Raw genomic sequence first — 22,954 nt, 5'->3', positions numbered from 1 at the left:
GTTTTTTTATTTTTTTTCCATATTTGTACATGACTCCATTTATTTCTTTTACGACCAATCTTCTTTTTTTCCCTTCTGAACCAAGTTAGGGGTGAGAGGAAATTTTAAGATATGACATTGAACTTAGCATACCGTAAAATATATCTATCTTGTTATGCCTTTTTTTCTTCATTTTAGCTCTCTTGATTAGCTTGTATCAATTAGGTGAAAAACAGGAAAAGAACGGATCTTGAAGGAAATGTCAATTTTTTTTTGCTTGGAAGAGATTTAAGAAGCGATTTCAAAAAGACTCTATAACTTAAGCAAAGTCTTACATTTTTTCAATTGCACGTTTTCTAAAGAAAGATAGGCTGTCAATAAAAACTACATTTCATGTGCATATATAGGTACCGTTACATTTGCTGCCCAATTCAAGGAGTCCGCCTGCGTTCAGCCCCCGCAGAGCGACTCCGCTTTTTTTCATATTGTATTGTATTGTATTGGACTCCATTTATTTCTTTTCGTCCAATCTTCTTTTGTTTTCCTTTTGAGCCAAGTTAGCGGTAAGAGGACTTTTTAAGATATGACATTAAACCTAGTTGACGGCAAAATATATCCATCTTGTTATGTCTTTTTTTCATTTAAGCTCTCTTGATTAGCTTCAACTAAAATATCAATCCGTGAAGGCATGAATGAAAGTGGATCAAAATATCCCGGGGACGGCGTTGTCCCTTAAGCCTACCTGGGACACTGTTACGGTATATGTGAACATTTATCGTCGAATCATAATATGTCCCAGGCATTCACCACGGGCTTGCCTGCGTAATTGAGCTGAGTTCAACTTCGCAGGCAAGCCGACGGTTGTCGGCGGTTGTCGACGATGAAATATTTCATGTGAACGTCATCTGCTGATGCAGCGCCGATTCGATCCATATTTACAGGTGGAATGGTTGAAAATTGCGCCCATTTGATTTGCATTTTGCGCAAATTTGAGTACGTCGGTGATCCATCGCAGATGCGCCGGGGACCCACTGGAACAGATCGTTGAACATTTTCAGTTGCAACCGGCGACTACGTCGCAGGTAGGTCGGTGGGATATGAGAACCAGGCTTTATATGAGCTATATAGGTATATGCGGCCCCAAAGGGTATATGGTTTTTCAGCCGTTTTGGTCATAAATTTTTAATGTAAATGTTTAGTATATATCTGACCGGATTCCCAAAAACATCATTAGCCATAGAATTTGACTTGTCACTGATAATCTTGCTACAATTCTGTCCTAGAGCTAGCTTTCCACGAGGCTTATCGTAGCTCAAATAGCAGCAAATAACTCTCCTGTATGCCTTTTGAGGCCAGGAAGACTAAATTCACCTTCTTTTCGTTGAATCATGATTTGTACACTTTAATTAAGAGTGCTTTAGCCTGCAGAGCGGGCGAGATTTTTTCGAGCGGGCGCTCACATCGTAAAAAGTTTAGCCGCCATCTTGAATTTTTCATGCAGTGGAAGACTGGGGACAGAAAGAAAGTTTTACCAAGGGGATGAATGATAGGCAAGAGGAAGAGGTCCTCTCATTTTTCCCCTCCCCCATCCCCTACCGTCTAACATGGCGGTCTAACATGGCGGTCTAAAAAGGCGGTCGCAAGGTTGTAACGCTAACTCGCCCCAATAAGACGCCTGCACTGCAGGCTAAGAGTGCTTTTAACATGAAATTGGAGTCTAAATCAACACGAACGTACAGATATCAAAACCGCGGGGGAGAGCCAATCTATTGCTTTCTAAAGGCCTGCATCGTCCTAAACGGACTGAACAAGAGCTTCCTACATCGAGAATCGATTGAAATTCAAACAAACTAGGCCATAGTTAGCAGTAAGCGAACACTCAACATGTTGTCGTTACGTTAATTATCGCCCGGAAGCCACGCAAATAAATTTCTTCCGCGCTAGCGAATCACAGACAGTTCTGATACTTAGCTAAGCCGAGAACGCCTAAAATTGATAAAACAAGGAAATTCTACTCACGATCAACGCTTAAACTCATGTTCTTCTCTCTCCTCGTGGCCATGTTTTGCTGGCAAATAGCAATGTCCCGGATGTACTTCAATTTTGTCGAGCGCGGAATGGCACATCCAGATTTCAACAGAGTTTTTTCTAAGTCTTTAGCTACATCAAAGTTCAGAGCAAATGACGCCAACAGCAGCTTGAGATGTCTAGTCCATTGCACGTCTAAGCCCTAAATCGATGTGGCTAAAGAGTTTTGCCGTCTAAAGCAAGCACAACATTATCGCCACAGGGCAAATGGTCTACTGTTAGGGGACTAAATGTGACCCGTACAGTTTACACATCTCCTCAAGCCCGCCTCACGTACGATAATGGACGACGCTTACTAGCAAATCGTTAGACTTGGGCCTTCATTGGACTTAATGATGTCCTCGGGCAGACTTCCTTTAGACAGCAAATACAGAACGCTAATCGGTCGCTCCTTGTCAGAGTGACCGCGCGAACTGAATTCAGACGAGTGTAGCCTGGGCTAAACTTAAGGCAAATTGAAAAGGGGGCGGGGGGGGGGGGGGGAGGGGTCGATAAATAATGAAAAAAATACCTAAATAAATGAAACATACGGCAAGGAGTTTCTACATTTCGTGCTAGGTAAGATTTACAAGCTGCTGTCATAGCGAAAGCAGAAAAAAAGAAAAAAGCAAACAAACAAACAAGGAATGAAATGAAAAAAACAAAGAAATCAAAAAACACCTGATGCAGTCTTTAACACCGTTTTCATAAATCCAGACATATATTTCAAGGGAACAAGACTGCATGACCCAGAAAGGTCGAAAAACGAGCGTCTCTAATTTCTGTCGATCTTTCTAAAGCATTTAGAGTCAAACTAGGGAATTCCCTGAGCAGTTTAGGACATTCTGTGCCAATATATGTCTGAATTTATGAACACCGTGTTAAAGACTTTGCACCAAAATAGCGGGCATGTTTTTGGAAAATCGGTTAGATATATGTTCTTGTTTTCGTTTTTTTTTTTTTAAAGTACAATTTTATGAATAGCTGTAATTTATATGTAAACGCTGATCGCCAGTTAATACCAGTGATCCAGTGATCACTGATTGGTCTTTCAGGTTAAATAAAGTCTTTTATTTTTATGTTAAATAGGGTATCAAACAGGTATCAAATGTCTCAAATGTGGATAGTCACGACACCAACTCGCGCGGGTAACGCGCGAGATGAGTGAACGCTCCCAGCATTCTTTGCGACAACAGTTCCTCTAGGTTGTTGAACGGACCGCGAAAGTTGAACGACTCCGAAAAAAGGCAGACTAAAAGGTTAATTTGTTCTTATTGACTGTGTATTTAGTACCTTTCTTTGTATTTCTTTCATGCTTTGTTCGTATGGAGGACTTTCTCCTTATCAGTGTACTGTTGTATATTCAGGGAAGAACTGCGCTTGGAGCTGGAGAGCTTTGTTGGCGATCTATTGAACTCTAATTGCAAGTAAGGTTTTTGGACAGACAAAATGTATTTGATTTATTTGATTTATCTTGTTAACTGTATTGATATGTATTTCTTCCCCTTTTGATCGGGTTCCAGCTTGCTTCTAAGTTAGCTTCGTTGTGTATGAAACATCATCATGTATGTCCCCCCACCCCCACCCCCATATGTGTATTTTCGTGAGTGTTGCTCCCCACCGGCGTTATCTTCAGTATTCTCGCGAGTCTTGCCCCCCCCCCTCGCCCCCCCTCCCCCACACGCACACACGCAGCAGACAAGATCAAATAAATAGAATGGCTATGTCTGCCTTAGAAGGTGAATAATTTTGTCTCAGATGAATTATTTGTCTTTGTTTAATCATAATGAGATTTTTTAGAGTAATTTATCTGGAATGAGACAACACATGGCAATTAAACTTATGCGTAAACTGCTATATATGTTTTGGAAATTAATTTGTTTGAAATGCTTTTACTTGTAATGTACATATTTGTATCAGTCAATTTGAAACCACCAGATCCCCTCCTTATGCCCACAGGGGAGGGGGTACTCCAAGAAAAATTGGGTGGGGGCACTTCCGAAAGCCCTTACCCTATTTAAGGGAAAAATCGATTTTTTTTTTGCTACAATTTTTCCTACCCTGTTAATGCCCTGACCAAAAATTTGATACCCTATTTAAGTACTGACCCCAATACTCTAGGTGTTTCAGACCCAGCAACATTTAAGAATGTTTTTCACATGCAATGCAAAGCTTGCAAGCGATGTTACCATTTCAGCCAATTTCAGTTTATCAAGATAGGTAGAATTAAAGTAAGAAATTTCACCAACTACTGTATGTATTCTTACTACTAGTTTTCTCTAAGATTTTTCATGATGCTGATTTATTATCTGATATTTGTTGCGTGTATTGTTTGTAGTCGCCAACTGCCAAATGTATGATTTCTTATCCAAAATTAACATCTGCTTAAAATGCTCGTTTGCAGCCTGATATGTTTTTTCAATTACAGTAACTGATCTTAGAGACCTAACAACAATTTTACTAGAAATTAGACCTACAGGCAAACATTTCTGGATCAATGTTGGAGAAAATGATCACGCTATGAAAGGTCAAAATGCCAGGAAATTAGCTTATAATCAGTGCCTAGTCTTCAAAATGGTCTCAATTTTTGTGTTTTACAATTTAATTTTTTTTGTTTTGCCCAAGCTAGGTTTGCAATAAAAACTTAGATTAAGAGATACTTTTAAGCAGGAAAATTGTTTTGACTTGTACATGAAAACCAAGTACCACAAATTTGGTCCATGAAATTGAACTAAATTTTGACAGGACACAACATTGTCGAAGCATTTAATTTTGAAAACTTGATGAAAATTCAGGTTTAAATTACATAGAAATCCGATGGTGCTGAATAACTGCTAAAAGATGATGTTTTAGTACTACGGGTTAGCTTTTCCAGCCACACTTATTATTTTGGCTTGCTAGCATTTGTAAAAAGTGTAATTTTAGGGTTGCGTTTTGCTTTTTGCAAAGCTAAATATGTACACGTAGGGATGTCTCAACAAGAAATTAATATTCAAACAACCTAGAAGTTACAGTTTTGAAACAAGTTACTTAGAACCTCCTTCCTTCCTGACAAAGTTTGAGAAAATCAGTTTTTTTCTATCCTGCATAAAGTATAGGTGATTATTACAGCAAGCTGCTGGTAATGTCTGGTCGCAAACACTTGATTTTGGATCTCATTGGTGACCAGAGAATTGCTATTTTGAACCCTGAAATCTTTACAATAAGCAGATATTTAGTAAATAGTACATTAAAACAATGATACATGTCAATTGAAATCACAACAAGCTAAAACTGTTTGACTTTTTTTTTTAAGGATGGTACCTACATTTGTTAGTGCGCATACTTTCTGTGCATCACTCAAGGCATGGTTTAAGTGCCACGCGCACGCTGGGGTTGACATTGACGCAATCAACTACGCTACCAAATACATGACTAAAAGAAAGCAAAATTTTTCTACTGTGACCAAATCAAGTTTAATGAACCCGTACTTAAACCAGGAACACCAAAATAGCAGCATATTGCAAACCACTAAATGTTAACGTCTTCCAGCTGAAAACCCATCTGTTATCTGTCGAAAATTACACTAAAATCCAACTGTAAACATGTACCTGTAGATGGCATAGTGCGCACGCAAAACAAGTGCAAAATACGCAAATGTTTTACTTACAGGGGAGGTGACAGGAAAAAATGTAGCGGGCACCGTAAAAGTTTTCAAAAAAGATCAATAACTTTAAAAAACGTGTGGTTATTCCAACATTTTATGTTATGAAATGGAAGTGGCAAGCCTATTCAACACGTGATTAGTTTCTGGTTGTGAGCAAAAGGTATTTAGACTGTATTTTGGCTGAACCAGAAGAAGGCTGTCAGAGATGCTAAAAGTGCTGTTGCAACGATTTTGTTATTAAAAACAAACCAAAAATGGTTTTTATGTTACCATTTACAATGCAGTTTTAAGATCTTGATAAACGTGTTTGCTTTTCTGTTTGTAAAGACGAATTCAAAGGAAATCTGTGAAGAAATACCCTTTCCATCGTTTTTCAGAAAATGCTGATGTCAGCATTTTTGTTGAGATTCAAGGCTAATTATCTCGAAAAAATGCGTGGCTAGCCCCTTTTTTCTTTGTGGATTCCAATAGCCCTCGCAAAGCTCTACTTTTTCTGCATGGTCCTAACCTGGTGCAAAAACCTTTGTATTTAGTAGGCACCGTCCTCAAGTACACTGTAAATCCCTCCTCTTTGAACAATGTTAAGGTATCTAATCATGGTAGGTGGATTGACAGTGTTTGGAAATCACACTCTTATGCTGGCGCTTTGAAAGAAAACCCCATCAACCTATACATTTTCTGAAAGCTTAATAGTTATAGAATACAAGCCTATCTTTGAAATTTTCTAAACAGTTATTGTCACATTGATATTAAAAAAAATACCCAGAAACACCGCTTCGCTTAAACTGGGTCACCTCCACACATGAATTATTGGAGCTGCGCGATTAACATTGGAAATGTTTTCTCACACCCTCATCACCCTCAAAAAGGGTGTCGGTGATTTTCCAGATGTGTTTTTTTTTTCTACACCCTCCTAAAATTTGATATTTTCAATGCAGACGTTTCCTTCCGTGAAAGAAGCCATAACTTTGAAACAGAAGTGAAACTGAACAAAGCCTGACACTCTTTTTTGAAGGAGGTATCCTGGAACATACCTGCTGATTTGCAGCCAATTCTGTCAGAAGACGCGCGTAAACGAACTAAAAATGTTCATCCTCATTTGCGGACGAAAAACTTTTTATGAGATTGGTATTAAGTGCTAAAAATCCCCTATGCACTGACAGATGTCTGTATGGGTCAGTTTACCACAACAATGGGTTATGACAACTTGAAATAAGCAGACGTCCACAATTCTGCCATGGAAACCCATCGCATTGAAGTTGCCCGAGAAGCGACAAACTACCAAGAGCTTTATACGGGGTTGTATTTAAACTGCTGGGATTTCTTTTACTAAGAAGATTTCGTCAGTGGCATTGGTATTATGTTGCTCGAGTTTAGGCTTCTCCATTCTCCAGACATTTTTTGAAACCATGCCTGGTGAAGCCAAAAAGAGGAAATCTTGAGGTCTACTTGACATTCTCATGTCGGAATCGCATTTTCATGCAACTAGCACTTGTTGTATTTTGTCCTTCAGCTTCATTGGCGGGACTAGTGTCTGCAAGTTCCTTCAACCATTCTTCTTGGTTACAGTGCGACCCACGGTCGCTCAGAGCCAAAGATCTTGTTCAACGCTGAACCTGTGGGTTCCATCAGATTTTCGCCTCTTCGGTTTCTTCGAAGACAAAAATGGGCAAGAAGTTTTCTTGCGTTTTTGTACTGACAAAAAGAAAATTTGACAAGAACGAAAGCTAAGTTGCAATGAAACTACCAGATTGAGAACAGTTCACGTGCACAAATTAAATATCACACCGCAATTTGCATTACATGTGACAACTGGTGGGGAATTTTAATTATAGGTGTCAACGTGAGAGGTTAATGAGATTCAAAAATAGTTTTTCTCTCCATTCCAGTCTTCTCAGTTTGAACAGCAAAAGAAAGATTTTTCGCATTTTTCGAAAAACTCCACCTACCATGATACCTCAAAGGATATGTAGATTTGAAAGATTCCCATGAAACTTAAGGGGACAGTGTAATGCATTGTGCATGTGGTAAGTTTGGTTTACAACTTAAGAAATTTAGGCTGAAGTTTTCAAGTTTGTTTGACAAATTCAAAATGGTGATGAGTAGTGGAACAGGTGGAAACTAGCTGCGGTGTGTGAACAAGAGGCAACTGCAATCAGGAAAAGGTGTTTGATGAATACGTGAAAGAAGAGTGAGCCTTCATAAGCTTTGTGTCCAGCTGTCCGTCTTGAAAGTATTGTGAGTGAAAACTTGGATCAGTCTCTCACTGCCGATATGAAACCCCTGTCAGAATTGGTAAATAAGTTTGGAGCGGGTTGGTTGGGCTTGCTTTTTAGTGTTTCTCAGGAATTCCCCTTTTGCAAAAATATTTGACAAAGTACATACGTTAAGGATCATGTAGCCTGCAGAACAGGTGGATTAGCAGGGCAGAAAGCGAAATGTGCCCACGAGCGTGAAGCGTGAGACAAAAAAAAATTCGCTTGTTGTCACACCATTGTTTATGCTCTTCCAACTGTTTGCCTGGCAAATGGTTTTTGCTGATTGGTTGCTTTAAGCCATGTGAAGTCAGACATGTATATTTGTTTTCCATCAGTGATCACATGTGATACAATGTAGCTGACGACAGTGCGTAGCCCAACTGTGAAAACTTGCATTGACTTGCATGCAAATTTGATCTTGACCAAAGTGAGCGCAAGTCATTGCAGGTCAACACAAGTGCACCCAAGGCCTGGCCAAATGAAATTGCAAGTAGACCCAAGTTTTGAGCTTTCCTCTACAGTACTTGCGGGTCCATTTGGCCAGGGCTTTACTATTGGAGTGTCACTACCTTCAGTACTTGTTAACAGCCATGAAATTTAAATGCTATTTTCTTAGGGGGATCATTACCTTGAGTTAATCATTAGATTGTATAGGTTATAGTGACTACATGTATAATGTACATGTTTGATAAGTCTTGCACGGAACTCAAATTATTCTTAATCCTGTAGTTATCGCCATTTCGTTATGTTGGTGTAGTACAGTGGAACTCCACCTTGCAGTCACCTTGTTATTGTGCCACATTTTGTTGTCCTAACGAAATGCCCAATACATTTTTCTCTTAGAAAACCCGTCTATAAATGCAGCCAGCCCATTAATACAGCCAACTATCACATTTTGAAATCCCAACCTCTATAATCCCTTACAATCTTACCCTGTTTAAACGGGTACTCGGCCAGTTATATAGTAAATGGATTAAACCTAGGATTATCAGTAGTTTGTATGGTGTGATCATCTGGGTGAGGGTTATGTTCATCTTTCCAATCTAAATATTGTATGAACTGATTGAAGTTTCAGTTTGAAGTTTTTTTAAAATTCTATCTGCATTCCAAATGTTTATAAAAGAACAGTGGTTCAGAAGTGCAATTGTAATATTAATATCTGTTACTTCTGTTTAAGACATTACTCACTTTAGACCAGGCATGAAATTTGACCCTACCCCATTAATTCGGTCAACTTGTTAATACGGCCAAATTGTCATGGCCTGTTGGTGACTGTATTCACAGGGTTCCACTGTAGGTTGTTGGTAACCATTTATAATCCTTGGTGAAGTAAGTTACCGTTTGAGTAAAGTGCTGTGTTCAACATCATAACTCAAGGACTTTGGGAAGGCCTCTAATCTTAACCTGGGGACCATTTCACCTGGTGTTATGCCACTACACCATAAAGATTTGCACAGTATCTAAATTGTTCTATTTCTTCTTTTGAACAGCTAAAGACGAAATACCTGAAGACAAGACAGGTGGAGGATACTATCCACAAGCTTATTCTAGAGTGATGATTTTTTTTTTTGCAATCCAGAACCCGGTAAACACTTGTGTTCTTATGCAATGATCAAATCAAAACTTGACCTATTTCCTACAAGGGAATCCCCCAAGGGCATTCCTACAGGGTACCCAAGTCATCAAATTCTACAGCAGAGAAAGAATTAAAATGCACCACTTTTAATTTATGCACTATTATTATAGGATCCAAATCAAAATCAGGGAAAGTTCAGGGAATAAATGGAGAAAATAGGAAGGTTCCCTTTTTTACTGTATCTTTCAAAACAAATAATAACTAGACCAAACTACTGAACTAACTCCATTCAAATTAAAACCTATAGTACAACACTCTTTCAATAAGTGACCACCAAACTAACTAAGAACAGACACTACTCAGCTTATACCAATAACTACTCACCCCTACAGTAGTTACTACGGTATTTCTTGATCTCAACAGAACCCACATGATGTTCTTCAAGCAGCCTCAACACAAACTTCACCAAAAGTAAACCAGTTGAATCAGACCATTACTGATCAGTCACTGATTACTACCTTTTCGTAATGGCTTGACAGGTTCTCAAAGCATCAATGCTTTTACACTAGACAAACTACTTAATGGTACTTGTCCACTTTTTTTCTTTGTGGCTGGCAACTTGACAGTTGTTCCTTTGTGCACCTCAGAATGGGACATACTGTAATGTATTCCTCAACCCCCCCCCCCCCCCCCCCACTCTCCACCCTTGTCGTGATTTATATCCCAGGGTTCCCCAGGTTAAGGATTAGTTTTGAGTTGATCATTGCATTCCTTGATATAAACCAAGTTCTGCATTTAATCTTGAAATACCACAGACATGTAAATAATTTAAAATGCTCTCATTGGCTCATCCAGTAAATTACATGTAGTTTCAAAGTGGATAACATTTCATTTGGTTATATTTTATGTTTTTACTGTATTTCCTCCTTGAAACCCTTGTTGGACTTCCTGATTTTTGCCCATACATATGTAAGAAGGAGGAACAGGCTTAATAGTAATATCAAATATCAAAACTGCAATTTGTAGGTTGAAAAGGAGATTTGGAAAGACTTCCTTATTAGAATAGAGACTCAATATAATCAACCAATTCAAAGTTCTGGGATTGTACAAAACAATCATATGATCTGAATAAATAATATTTATCGCTGGCACCACCAGGAAATTCTGTCCTTTTTGACCTCAACGTGAAGAGCTTAGAAATTTATGGGTGAAAGAGTGCTGAGCTGCTATTTAGCTGCTACACTGTAATATGAACACCCACCATATGGATCAAAACAGGGAAAAGAAAGAGATTGGGACTAATTATAAGGGATACTGGATAGGAGTTGAAAGGAAATTCTGACTAAAATTCATCATTTTAAAACACCCCCTTCCCCTTCCTCCTCCCCTTCCAATAACTTCAAGCAAACTACAATATTTCGTCATTGTTGAAAAATTGTACTGGGGCAGGGGTTGGGTTGGTGTCCTTATACCGATGGGCCTGAGGATGAGTGGAAGAGATTGTTCTATGAAAATGTGAGAAATATGCGTACATGTACCCCTGATTGGTTTCACATTCTAGACAACACTTTGGCATACAGTCTGTCGGTGTAATAAGGGGGAGGGGAGAAGCATACTACAAGATAGCAATCTTGCAAGTTCATAGGTACATGTAACAAAGTACACCTGGGGATATGTACATTTTATGCTTTCTTGCCTCCAAACAAAAACTACAAAAAACCTCAATTTCTTATAGTTGAAGGGTTGCAGATAACCTTTAAGGCAGATTGTCAAGAAGGAATTCCATGGATGGGTCAATAAATCTTTGACACAGAGATGGTGAGAATATTTTTTGTTGGGGGGGGGGGGGTGGGGGGAAGGTGGGGCTGGAGAGTATAATTCTGCTTTTATCCCTGATAGGGGTACTGTACAACAAGTAAAAATAAATGGGTAGGTTGGACTCTTTCCAGAGGGAATTGGCCAACTGGGGAAATACAGTAATTTTTCAGGAGAGTGAGAACATTTCTGAATGTAGATGACTTATCATTTCATTCATTCTTGTTCTATATGTGCATGTATATTTTAAAATATTTCTGCAGTCCAATTTTAAAGAAAATTTTTTTCCAAAAATTTCCTTTCTAGCAAGTGAAAAATGAAACTCGACATCAGAAGTCAAGAGTTTTTTTTCAACTCAAGAAAGGTCACTCCAAAAAGCTTACTTTTTTGTCTTTGCCCGTAGCAAGTAAACATTCAGGTTTTTCCTTTCACCGGAGTTTCAGCCTCTGAAATGCCTGCTATCCTGAAGAAATTTGTCTCGAAAGAAGTGACTTCAGAGGCCGCCATTTTGAAACTGTACTTGGCAGCCAGGCTGTGTTTATGTGACGTCATTTCTTTCGAATTGAAATTGGCAGGAAGGAGAAAAACCTGCAACTAACTTGCATCAAAATGTACTTTTTCCAGAGATTATCCACTTCACTATCTTCAATGCTATCATTTCTGAGTCTGGAGCATGTTTGGCTCAAAAAAATATGGCTCAAGGGCAGCCATAATACATAGTGGTAGTTAAAAGGCTTGTTGGAAACCATTTGGACAAAATCTCTTGGACAGAGTGATGCAACGGAAATGCAGCCTGGCTGTTGAGTACTGTTCAAAATGGCAGCAACAATGTCAAATTTTGGGCTTCCTTGGAGAAGAATTTCATAAAGAAAACCTGCACTTTAGAGGCTGAAACTACAGTGAGTGGCTAAACTTGGTGCAAGGTTTTTATTAGCGTTGACAAAAAACACGTTCATTTACGTTTTTTGGAGTGACCGTCCCAACAAGAGACTTCATTTTGTAGTCTAATGAAGTTTTGACTTGCTGAACAAAAACCCCGCTGTTGTGGCCACAGTGTCTTGATAAATTAATTGTTAAGAAAGTGAATATAATTTGGCAAATTGATAATTGAGTAACTGCTAAATTGAAGACTGCTTATCAAAACATTTTAAGGACTGATCGATTTTAGCAGTGGTTGTAACAGTTGATAACTAGAATAAAATTATTGAGTAACTAATTTTATTACTCTCTGAAAAGCTGTTTTACAAATTCTATGGCTTGTCTGTAATTATTTTTTGAAGAATTCTTTGTTTGTTTATTTACATTATTATTCACATTTTTCTCTAAGGTGTTATCCACTTTCAACAAATTTATTTAGAATGCATGTTATTGTTTGCGATGTCTGTTAGTTTTCAGCTGACCTCTGTTTAGCTACGCATGTCTGTGGTATTTGTAGTTACTGTACAGTGGCCCATTGGTGCAAATATGACTTCACCATTAAGTTTATTTATTAACACTTATCCCTTCAGCATGAGTTTGAAAACAATACATTTTGCAAGTTACCCAAATCTGCAAAATACTTGGAAAATATGACGACTGGCAATGAAAAAGTTTGAAATATATGCTTTGTTCAATCTGTTAATCACCAGTTAAGTGCAATGTGCAAGTGTTAAAATGAATTGTTGATGAAGGAAAAAAGAAGTAACTGCACTTTGGTATTCAAAAGTCGTACAGGGCAGGGGGACGAGGGTTTTCAAGTTCAAATTATCAATTGTGTATCACTTCGATCAAAGAGATTTGGTTTCGATTTTTACTGAATTCCAATTACTCTCACAATAAGGCTTTATCCAAACGAATTATTTATCAGTAGAAAATGAAAATGATGATTCCACTTTGCTTATTCAGTGGTTTTATCGTTGAGTTTTTATGGAGTTCAAAAACGACTTGCGAGTTTTTAAAAAGATTTAATTTTCATTTCTGCCAAACTCTTATTACTTTGATTATGCAGATTTACTACAACGCATTATTGATGATTTAGAAATCAAAATTGGGATTCCACTGTGTGATTTAGATATTCTATTTCTTTTTAAAACTAAACTCTCATAACTTTGTTTGAACTTTTGCTGAAGTGATAAGTACAAAATAATTGTCAATTACCTGTTCTATTTGTCAGTCCCTTTGAAATTAGGCTATGAAGTCTTGATTGTTTTATGGTCCAGAACTCGCGGAAAATCCATGAAAATAATTACACCCCATTTGGGTTGTGTTTTAAGTAAAGTCTCTTGACAAAACTATATGGGCCATTGTAAAGTTAGTGATAGGAGGGTACAAGGAAATCACTGCTGAAATGCAATGTATGTTATAAAGCTCTCAGAACCAGAAAGACGCACAACTTGACGATATAGCTCTCTCTCTACATTTCGATACAATATAATCTCGAAGTCATATTTAGATTCTCTTGAAATATTGCAAATTCTTTATTGTAAATTTACACTTACAGAGGAAAAATTTAAAAAGGCACTTAATTTTCTTGAGGATTTAGCCGTCTCTAAACTTGAATACAGTTTAATTTGTAATTCATCTTAAAAGATTTTCTTGAAATACTTGACACTTCTTAAAATTATTTGAAAATTTACAATTGCAAGAAAGTTAAAAACATGCATTTAATTTCCTTGAGGATGTAGCCGTCTCCAAAGTTGGATACTATTTTAATCTTTAATTCATATTTTACAAAATTAATTGTCTTGAAATATTGCAAAATTATTAAAATTAACTGGAAATTTACTATCACAATTTAAAGTGGCATTAAATTATCGTTGTTTTTGTAATCCCGTTTATAGTGCGTCTTTGTGTTTAATACCTCATTTCATCGCTGTATTTGTGAGGCACAAAATGTGCTTAGTTGCTCAGTTTGGAAAATGGCTTTTCCAGATTTTTTTTTTCGGGACCAACGCTTTTGACGTCAACATCGGGCAAAAACGTCATTCTCGCGTTCCGCACGTTTTTCAAAAATTAGCATTTTGTTTTACATGCTGAAATTTTATCGCAGATTTTCAAGGAGCTACAGTGAGTTACAGGTTCATATCTCGCAAATTCGAGGAGATTTTCAATCGCCCGTGTTTCTATTAAATTAGGACAGCCTAATTGGAGTTTACGATGTTACGCATTTTTATGCCCGTGAATTGTCTAGATTTCTGTAACCAAATTATAGCGTGACATGCGAAGACCTGCGACACGCTTACGTTAAGACTTTCTTTGACAGTTAATAGGGGAAGGGCCAACTCATTTTAAAGTCGACTTCTTGTGCAACGAAGAACAGTTTGCAACTCGCAAATACTACAGCGAAAACGAGATAGAAGTACAATGAGAGTTTTATGGCAGACATTTTTTTAAGTAGTGGTTTTCTTAAAAGCAGAACTTGGTTTGCGGTCCTTACTTAGTGCAATCACTTACGCAACTAATCTCGTAATGTTTTCGATGGCGGCGTGACAAGTGCGTTGTATGAAACATTGGGTCGTTTATCATACCGTGCAACGGACAGAATTTATACGAAACAGTTGCTACAACGGTTGGAGAAAGTTGGAACTTAGTTCTACTTTCTGTAACCGTTGAAGCGACTTGTTTTGCGAACGTTTTGTCCGTTGCGCGTTGTGTTACAAGGCTCGATGTTTCATTAACTTGTCACGCCGTTTTTTTGGGAAGATTGCGGGAGAAGTTGCGTGACAGATTACACTGTATATCAGGACAAGTGTAGTATTTGCGACTTTAAGGCTGGTTTTCACTAGAGCATAATCTTAAGCACAAGCATAAGCATAAGCACAAGTGAAAACAGCCGCGACATAAACGTAAGCATAAGTAGAAACATAAGAACGAACCCACTTATTTGTCTTGAGCTGTTTTCACTAGTAACGCGCTCGATATAAGCATAAGCATAAGCACAAGAAAAACAGAACGGTTCGTTTTTCTTGTGTTTATGCTTATGCTTATGTCGAGCGCGTTACTAGTGTAAACAACACAAGACAAATAAGTGGGTTCGTTCTTATGTTTCTACTTATGCTTATGTTTATGTCGCGACTGTTTTCACTTGTGCTTATGCTTATGCTTGTGCTTATGCTCTAGTGAAAACCAGGCTTTAGTCATGGACACAAGTGTTCACCTGGTTAGTTATGATGGACTGCTGGTAAAAACGACAACACACAAAACTGTCTCTTTGTCTCTTTATTTGCGTTTTCATTGTTAAAAAAAATAAAAAAAACTCTAGCCGATCTTGTCCCTGCTTGTCGGGCTGTTTTCACTCTGCTCTGAGTTGAAGTGTTTCTTCTGTTCCTCATTAATATTCCAACTTTAAAATCCTGGTTTGTTTATCTGCTCAGCCATCTTTGATGTCGACGCTTGACCACTTTAATGATATGGCCGTTTGCTCTCAAGTGAAGATGGCATAATGAGGGAGGCGAGAGTTTGCTCCCCATGCCTCCTCGGTTTCACTCAACTACGTCATAATACCACACTATTTGAATTGGGAGCTTTGAGAGCCGTAAGTAATGCGCGAAAAGATTAATGCCAAAATAGTAAAATTTAAGATGCGTGTTCCAAGCACTGTATCTAGAAATTTCCGTGGGAGAGACAAGGAAAACAGGAGCGTTAAAGTACAAGTCGTGTTTAGTAATTTCCATGGATGCCAAGAAAAGAATTCAACGCAAAAAAATCATTGATCTGACTTGCCGACCAAACCCCCTGCCGACTGTCCTCTCAAAAACTTCACCAAAAGAACACAAGTCACTTGAAACTCTACGTCCAAACCGATACAAGTTTAGGAATCTTCGCTTATGTTTAAATAAGATCAAAGTTAAAGCAAAGAAAGATTAGTAATTTGTTTTCAGGTTTAAGCGTATTTTGCTAAAGTAAATAAATACTAATGCGAAAGCAAACGGGCGATTTTTGTCCGTTCACATCACCTAGAACTGCGTTAACTTATTTTGATATTTAATTTCAGTTATTTAAAATCGACCGAGTCTAATTTGTACAAAAAAATCCAAATATTTTTCGAAAGAATCGTAGTTTAAATATTCATGGTAAATCTTATTAAATATTCACAGTTAAAATCGTCTTAAAAAAGGCAAACACGATGGAATTTTGAACTTTATTTGTGCTTTTGTTATTGCTAATCTTGGCTTTGAACAACATTAAACAACAAACGATCCTCGGAAATTTAGGGCAGTTAGTCGGAAGAGGCGACGTAAACCGAATGGCAAAATCGACCCGACGAAAGGTTTTACCGCTCGGTTTACTTCGTCTCGTCACGATTAACTGCGGCTGCATCCCCGAGGATAACAACGAAGTTGAGCAAGTATTAGGAAAAAAAAAAGGATGAGAAACATTTCCTAAGTTAAGTTTGTTTAAGACGTAAAGATGAACAATTGACCTACGAAATGAAAAAAAAAGACAAAAAACAAAACAAAACAAAACAAAAAAAACGAAATATATGCTTGGTTTTAGAAGTTGAATTTATAGTTTTGGAATGCAATATTGATAATTAGCTTACAGTTATGTACTTGGTCAAAACACAAAGTTTCCGCGGTAAATCTCGGGTTTTGAAAATCAAAATCAGCAATTGGCCAAAGTTTAGTAAAAAAAATTAATTAAATACCAACTTCAAGATTAAGTAAGTTAAAGAAGGCAAGATAAACTCTAGACGTACAAAATTCATATACAAAAAATGTTTACGAGGTTACTTAAACGTTTTTAAAGTCAAAATGAACAATTGGCCTACACTTTGAACTTTGATCACGGAAAATGTAACTATATGTTTAGTAGCTAAGATTGAAATTTCCTAAACAGAAGCCTCCTTCATAGGCGTTTTTTGTATCGTCACGCAACACTCCGGGAAGAAGTGTTGCGTGACAACCCAAGTAACGCCAGTGTAGGAGACTGCTTTTGAGTTCTTTTAGGTGAACTAATTCCTGGAGTTAATCAGAAAAAAAGCCAAAGTTGTAATTCCAGATAATTTTAATTATATTTTAAGCGGTTAAAGTTCTTAATTTTTCTTTGAACTGTGGATTGATAGTGTGATTAAATTCTGTTCTTAAGATAATTGTGACTAATTTATTTTTATTCGATACCTAATTTGTCTTTATCTCCAGAATTTAAACGAAAAGAAAATTATTTTTAAATAAGAAAAGCCCTAAACGAGAATCAGCTCTTTCAGAAGAATCCCAGATGACTATCAGCTCAATCAAGTGTCGCTTGTGAAATTCCAGTCAAGCCAGATCAGTGACCTTCATTGTTCAAAACTAACCCCAACATCCTGGAAATGTACTACCCATGACTTGCACTAAAGCACTACTGTTTTACGTCCTCAACAACAGAAAAATTCTAGAAACACTGATTGAAAACAAACATCTTTCAAGCCAATTGGAATAAAGGTGTGGTTTTCTGACGTAGTCAAGTAAAGCCAAAAAGACATGAAAAGCAAACCCTCACCTTCCCCGATGATGCCTTCTCCACTTGAGAGCAAACGACCACACCATCAAAGTGTCCAAGGGCCTCCATCAAAAATGAGCGGAACAGATAAACTCACCAGGATTTCTCGGTTGGAATATTGCGGAGGAACGTCAGAAACATCGTCCTCAGAGCAAGAGTTTCCACAACCCTGCAGGGACATCGATCGGCTAGATTTAAATCTGACCATTTGTGTTGTGTGCGGGTGTTTGGGCCATCTCAGTTCCTGAAAATAATCTAAAATATGCTAAGTTCAGTGGAAAATATCAAATCCAAAAAGAAAAAAACTGACAAGCTCATTAGCACAGTAAAAAAAAACTTATACCCTAACTAGTTCGGCTATTAAATTGATGCTTAAGCAGTAATAATACATAGACATACTCAATCTACCTTAGTTAGCACTTTTTGGAGAAAAGTAGGATTAAAAAACCCGATTCCTTGGATGATTTTGAACTACTGAAAACTACTGCATCGAAATCCTAACGAACATAACCATAAGGGTTAATTTTCTCTCTACTATACATGTACTATGATACCAATACTATGGCTGACTAGGAACACCCACTAGATCTGAAGGATCTGTCCTACACCCCTGTTTTTCTGACTCTCCTCACGTTTGGCCTATATTTAACACGTTAGTGTCAATGCTAATGTGAAGACCTTATGACACCAAAATTTGTAGTGTTTTCTTAGCTGAGTTAATTGTTTACTTCTGTGCTATTGAGCTTGCTGTGGCACCTTTAAACAAAGGAGGCAAAGAAATTATTTTAGAAAAACAAATTCGTTTTTTGAAAACTGATTGAGTAAGAAATAACAATTTTGTATGAGAATAAATGCATGTTAGTTATATAAATTTGTGAAATCCTACAGATTGGTATTGCATTGATTTCATAATTTCTTAATCCTACAATTGAATACACGTTAAATGCATTATTTTGGAAATAATAATAATGATCGAGTAATAAATAAAAATTTTGTATAACACTTTAGTCAATTGAATAAATTTGTTAAAAGCAACAGATTGGTATCGCATTCAATTAATAAGTTCTTGATCTGCCAATCGAATTTACTTGCATTAACACAAAAGGGTAGTTTTAGGAAGCTTCCTTTGTTCAAAAGTGATAAAAAACAATACTATAGTTTCAAGCACCATCATGCTATTGATCTGAACAAAAAAAAATCCGTGGCAAAAATGAAAATGTTGTTCACCCAAAGAAAATAATTGTGATCAGTGAGAACTGAATTAGCTAATAATTTTAGAGCATGATGCACATTGAAACTTCAGAAAAAAAAAACACAAGTAAAAGATTTTCTTGAAACAAGTTTCCTATTGAGCAGCTACTTTCCCAAGACAAGTTTATTTTTCTCAAGAAAAGCAAATAGCTTAGCATTCTGGTAATGGTATTTTAAGTACAACATACATGTTTTTCAACTCCAAACTCAAGTTAAGATTTCTGAGGAAAACCAATGGAAGTGAACAGATTTCACCATAAAGCTGCTCAATAGGAATCTTGTGAGAAGGAGAAACTAGGTTTTCATGAGCAAATAAGTGGCTTCCGCAAAATAAAATTTACTGTAATGATTATATCCTGCTGTCTGACTTCTTTAGTGGTACACCGAAATGCCTGTACATATATCAAAAAAGTGTAACTTCAATTTCTTTTTAGGAACTGAAATAAATTGTCGTTAGAACTCAATAGGAATAGTTTTAGCTTTGCATTTAAGAGCATCCTAGAATTTAAAAATGAGAATTTTTACAACATGTTTGTACACGTGTAAAAAACAAATAAAATGGTAAATGAGTTTTGACTATATTTTCTAGGAACGGAGACTTTGGACAAACAATTAAGAATAAAAATTGGCGATAATAATTTTAAATGACCTTTTGATCACTCATTCAACATTTTCAAATTTGTAAAACTAAAAGTCATATTCTTGTGAGTTCTTTACATACTGAGAATGCATGTGAAAGTCTTGTTGCATTTGATTAAAAACACTACAATGTGGAATGTAGAGAGTATTAATTAAGAACTAAATAGTTTTGCTTTGATTGAGTCATTGAGTGTTCAGTTTAGGTTTCTTTTCTAGGATAAAGAGCGTTAATTTCATAAATTATTTCTAATTGAAATATCTTTTGGTTTATTTTCTGCATGGGTTTTTGAAATTTTTGTCCGTTTCTAAATTCAACAATAATAGTTGCAAAAATTTACTTTTTAAGGCAATTTTGAACAAAATGTCGGCTCTTTTTGTTTTATGTCTGTACGCATGAAAATACAGCAAGAATTAACAAGCTTTTAATTCGCAGAAACAGATTTAACCATGATTGAGTTTCAGTTAATTTTTAGTGATGATTGCTATTGGCATAATTCCTGGCTCGATATAATGAATTGTATGGAAAATGTGACAAGCAAGCCACTTATTTGCAAATGAACGACACCCACACAACACACTAGTCAGTTCAATACTCTGTTTACATGGGTACTAGTTACATGTGCATCAAAGTGGTATTAGAATACAATGTTAAAGATCTTCAAATTGCAACCAGGTAAATTTAAAGGTTGGTAATTGCTATTTTAGTTAGCTGCATATCCTGGGGTTTTTATCCTAACTATTAATAGAGTTATTGAGTGATTTTTTGATTGATTAAATGATTGGTTGGTTGATTGAATGATTGATTGATTGATTAATTGACTCACGAATTCCCTTTTACCTATGATTTAAAAAGAGATCTATGAAGAAGACAGAAAATAATAAAGCTTCTTCCCAATTTGCTCATTAACTAAAATAACAGCTGCAAAGGAGACTGTGAAACCACATGTGCACGTGTAACTAGGAAATAAACAGAGAGTAACAAATTGGTATAAATGTTTACCTCGAGTAATCAAAGAATTTTTCATCTCAGTTGGCCCACTGCAATGTGTCACCAATTTTGTTGAATTGGAATTGAGAAATATTGGAATGAGGGAAACCGGAGTACCCGGAGAAAAACCCTCAGGGCAAGGTGCACTGTGCCATCTCTGCGGCGGTAATATCTCATATACCTTAATATATCTATAATTCGACTTGTGAAAGTCCGTCATTCAAGGCTTGCTTTCATCCACTGTCCTTGATCACCAGTTGTCAGTCGTCAGTGCCATCCTTGCTCCTTGATCCTCTGTTCTGAGTCCTGGGTCCTCTGTCGTCTGTCCTGGGTCCTCTGTCCTGGGTCCTCTGTCCTGGGTTGTTCTGGATCCACTGTCCTTGATCCTGTGGTCTACGTCTCTAACAACTTGCCTGCAAATCCAATATGTAACTAGTAAGTATTTTGCACATGACTTTTGCTAACCTTGCATAAAAACAATGTGCAAATACTTCTTTTCTCTTAAAATTTTGCTTGACAGTCTTAAGAATTTCACAACCTCCTAAAGGATTACCCAAACATTTCTACCCCACCAATACAAACTAATCCCTTAAGCAATCAATCAATGTTTTCACAGCAGAATGTTAGCCTTGAGACTACAGGCAATGATGTTTTTTGTTGGGATAAATGGTGCTGAACCAGACAATAACTCTGAAGCCAGAGGCAAGAAATTCTGAATCTTTCGAAGGAATAATATTGACCCGGGAATAAACAACCTTAGATTGAGAAACTTAAAATCCTCTGAACTGGGGGACATCTCAATGAAATAAAGACTCTCCTCTGCTCATTACTCTCCTTATTATGACAACATAAAATTTAAATTGTTTACATATTACTTGCAAAAAATTTCGGAGAACGTTAATTTCGGACAAAAAAATGTCCAAAAATATAACTGTCTGAAATTTGTAAGTGCCTGAAATTGTAAGCATCCAAAATATTTGCAGTATGTACAGTATAAAGTACATGCTTTCTTCTTGGACAGCGCCATCACATGTACGATGAAGCAAGAACTTAAATTAGGATTTGCATGTTCTTTTTATCACCTGAATGGAATTTTTGTTTCTTTTATGAGAACATACATGTAATGCAGATCAATTCCATAAATTTTCCAGTCTGACTCAAGTTTTGTTGACGAAAATTTAACTAAGCTATGTTCTAGCAAAGTGTTCCAAAATTAAACGTCTAAAATTTTTGAAAGTAATGTACCTTTGGCAATTACTAAAACAAAATTAATGCTCATCAAAAACATATCACTGTCCAGCCTGCAAAAACAGTCAGTCATCGGACAATTGTCCAGTAAATTTGAGGTTTTGACAGGTAAAAGATTATCCTGGTCGCACACTCTGACCGGGCATTTCTGCTACAATGAAAACTAGTGGTAATTATAGATTAAAGAGTGTATTCGAGTTTTGGTAGGTTTTTATTCTAGGAACAGCATTTTGTGCCTGAGCTGTTAGGTAGATGTGACATTGGCCTCCCTTCAGCAGGGGTGAAAACAAATGAATTGATTGCAAAGCACGTACACACGACAGGTTTGTTCTCATTTATATATGTATTATGTAATATAAGTTACAACCGGTGAGTAAAAAACACAGATTGCAGTCGGTAGACCACATTTAGTCCACAGTCCGCGTTTTATACCTAATCCATGAGTCTGTGTTTTATGCCCTGTCCGTAATGCTTAGTCTGCATTTTATACCTAAGTCCGTAGTCCGCAGTCTGCAGGACATAATTATACTGACCATGTAATGGTACATCTTGCTGACCCCTAGTCCATGGACTACCCCAATGGACCTGGTTCATGGACTATTGGGATGGACTACCCATGGACTACCCTAGATGGACCACCCTCAAATTTGTTGTAAACATGAATTTAACAATGCTAGAACCTGAACAAAAGATGCAATCGATCAACAAACACAATTACGGAACACTTGCGATGTAACAGAGTTAACGATCATGGCTAGGTTGTTTGGAACGCAGTTAATGCTAAGGCAGGATTAAAAGTTAACTGAAAGATTATTTTCTCTTGTATACATATGCTTTTCACTGCTTACTTTTTATGTATTTTGAGATTACTCAAACTCAAAACAGAAGGCCAAACAATAAACACAGAAAATCTCACCGCAAAGTTACAAAACTCAAATCAAAATTCGTGCATAACCTGGGTTAGCTTAATTGGGCTTTGAACAACCCAGCCCAGAGCTTCGCTTTTAGCCTCAGCAAAATCTCTATAT

General features: G+C 37.0%; 1 protein-coding gene and 1 long non-coding RNA gene across 4 annotated transcripts in view; one reads left to right on the top strand and one right to left on the bottom strand.

Annotated features, from left to right (window-relative positions):
- Positions 1–3,232: 3,232 nt before the first annotated feature.
- LOC149118316 (uncharacterized) lies at positions 3,233–15,585 on the top strand. Its single transcript, XR_016208459.1, has 3 exons — positions 3,233–3,305; positions 3,414–3,473; positions 9,441–15,585. It is a non-coding gene; the product is annotated as an uncharacterized LOC149118316 (long non-coding RNA).
- LOC110067363 (uncharacterized) overlaps positions 15,524–22,954 on the bottom strand; it is a 34,103-nt gene continuing 26,672 nt past the window's right edge. For all 3 annotated transcript variants that reach the window (XR_016208451.1, XM_089293753.1, XM_089293756.1), the window contains one exon: positions 15,524–21,091. Coding sequence is in view for 2 of the 3 variants with exons in the window: in XM_089293756.1 (XP_089149882.1) it covers positions 21,072–21,091 (20 nt within the window). In the remaining variant the exon portion in view is untranslated. The remainder of the gene's footprint in view (positions 21,092–22,954) is intronic.

The sequence above is a fragment of the Orbicella faveolata genome, unplaced genomic scaffold (assembly GCF_042242905.1).
Source record: "Orbicella faveolata isolate gen_17 unplaced genomic scaffold, um_ofav_v1 contig_1, whole genome shotgun sequence".
Taxonomy (NCBI): domain Eukaryota; kingdom Metazoa; phylum Cnidaria; class Anthozoa; order Scleractinia; family Merulinidae; genus Orbicella; species Orbicella faveolata.
This window is presented reverse-complemented; position numbering and strand designations above follow the sequence as displayed.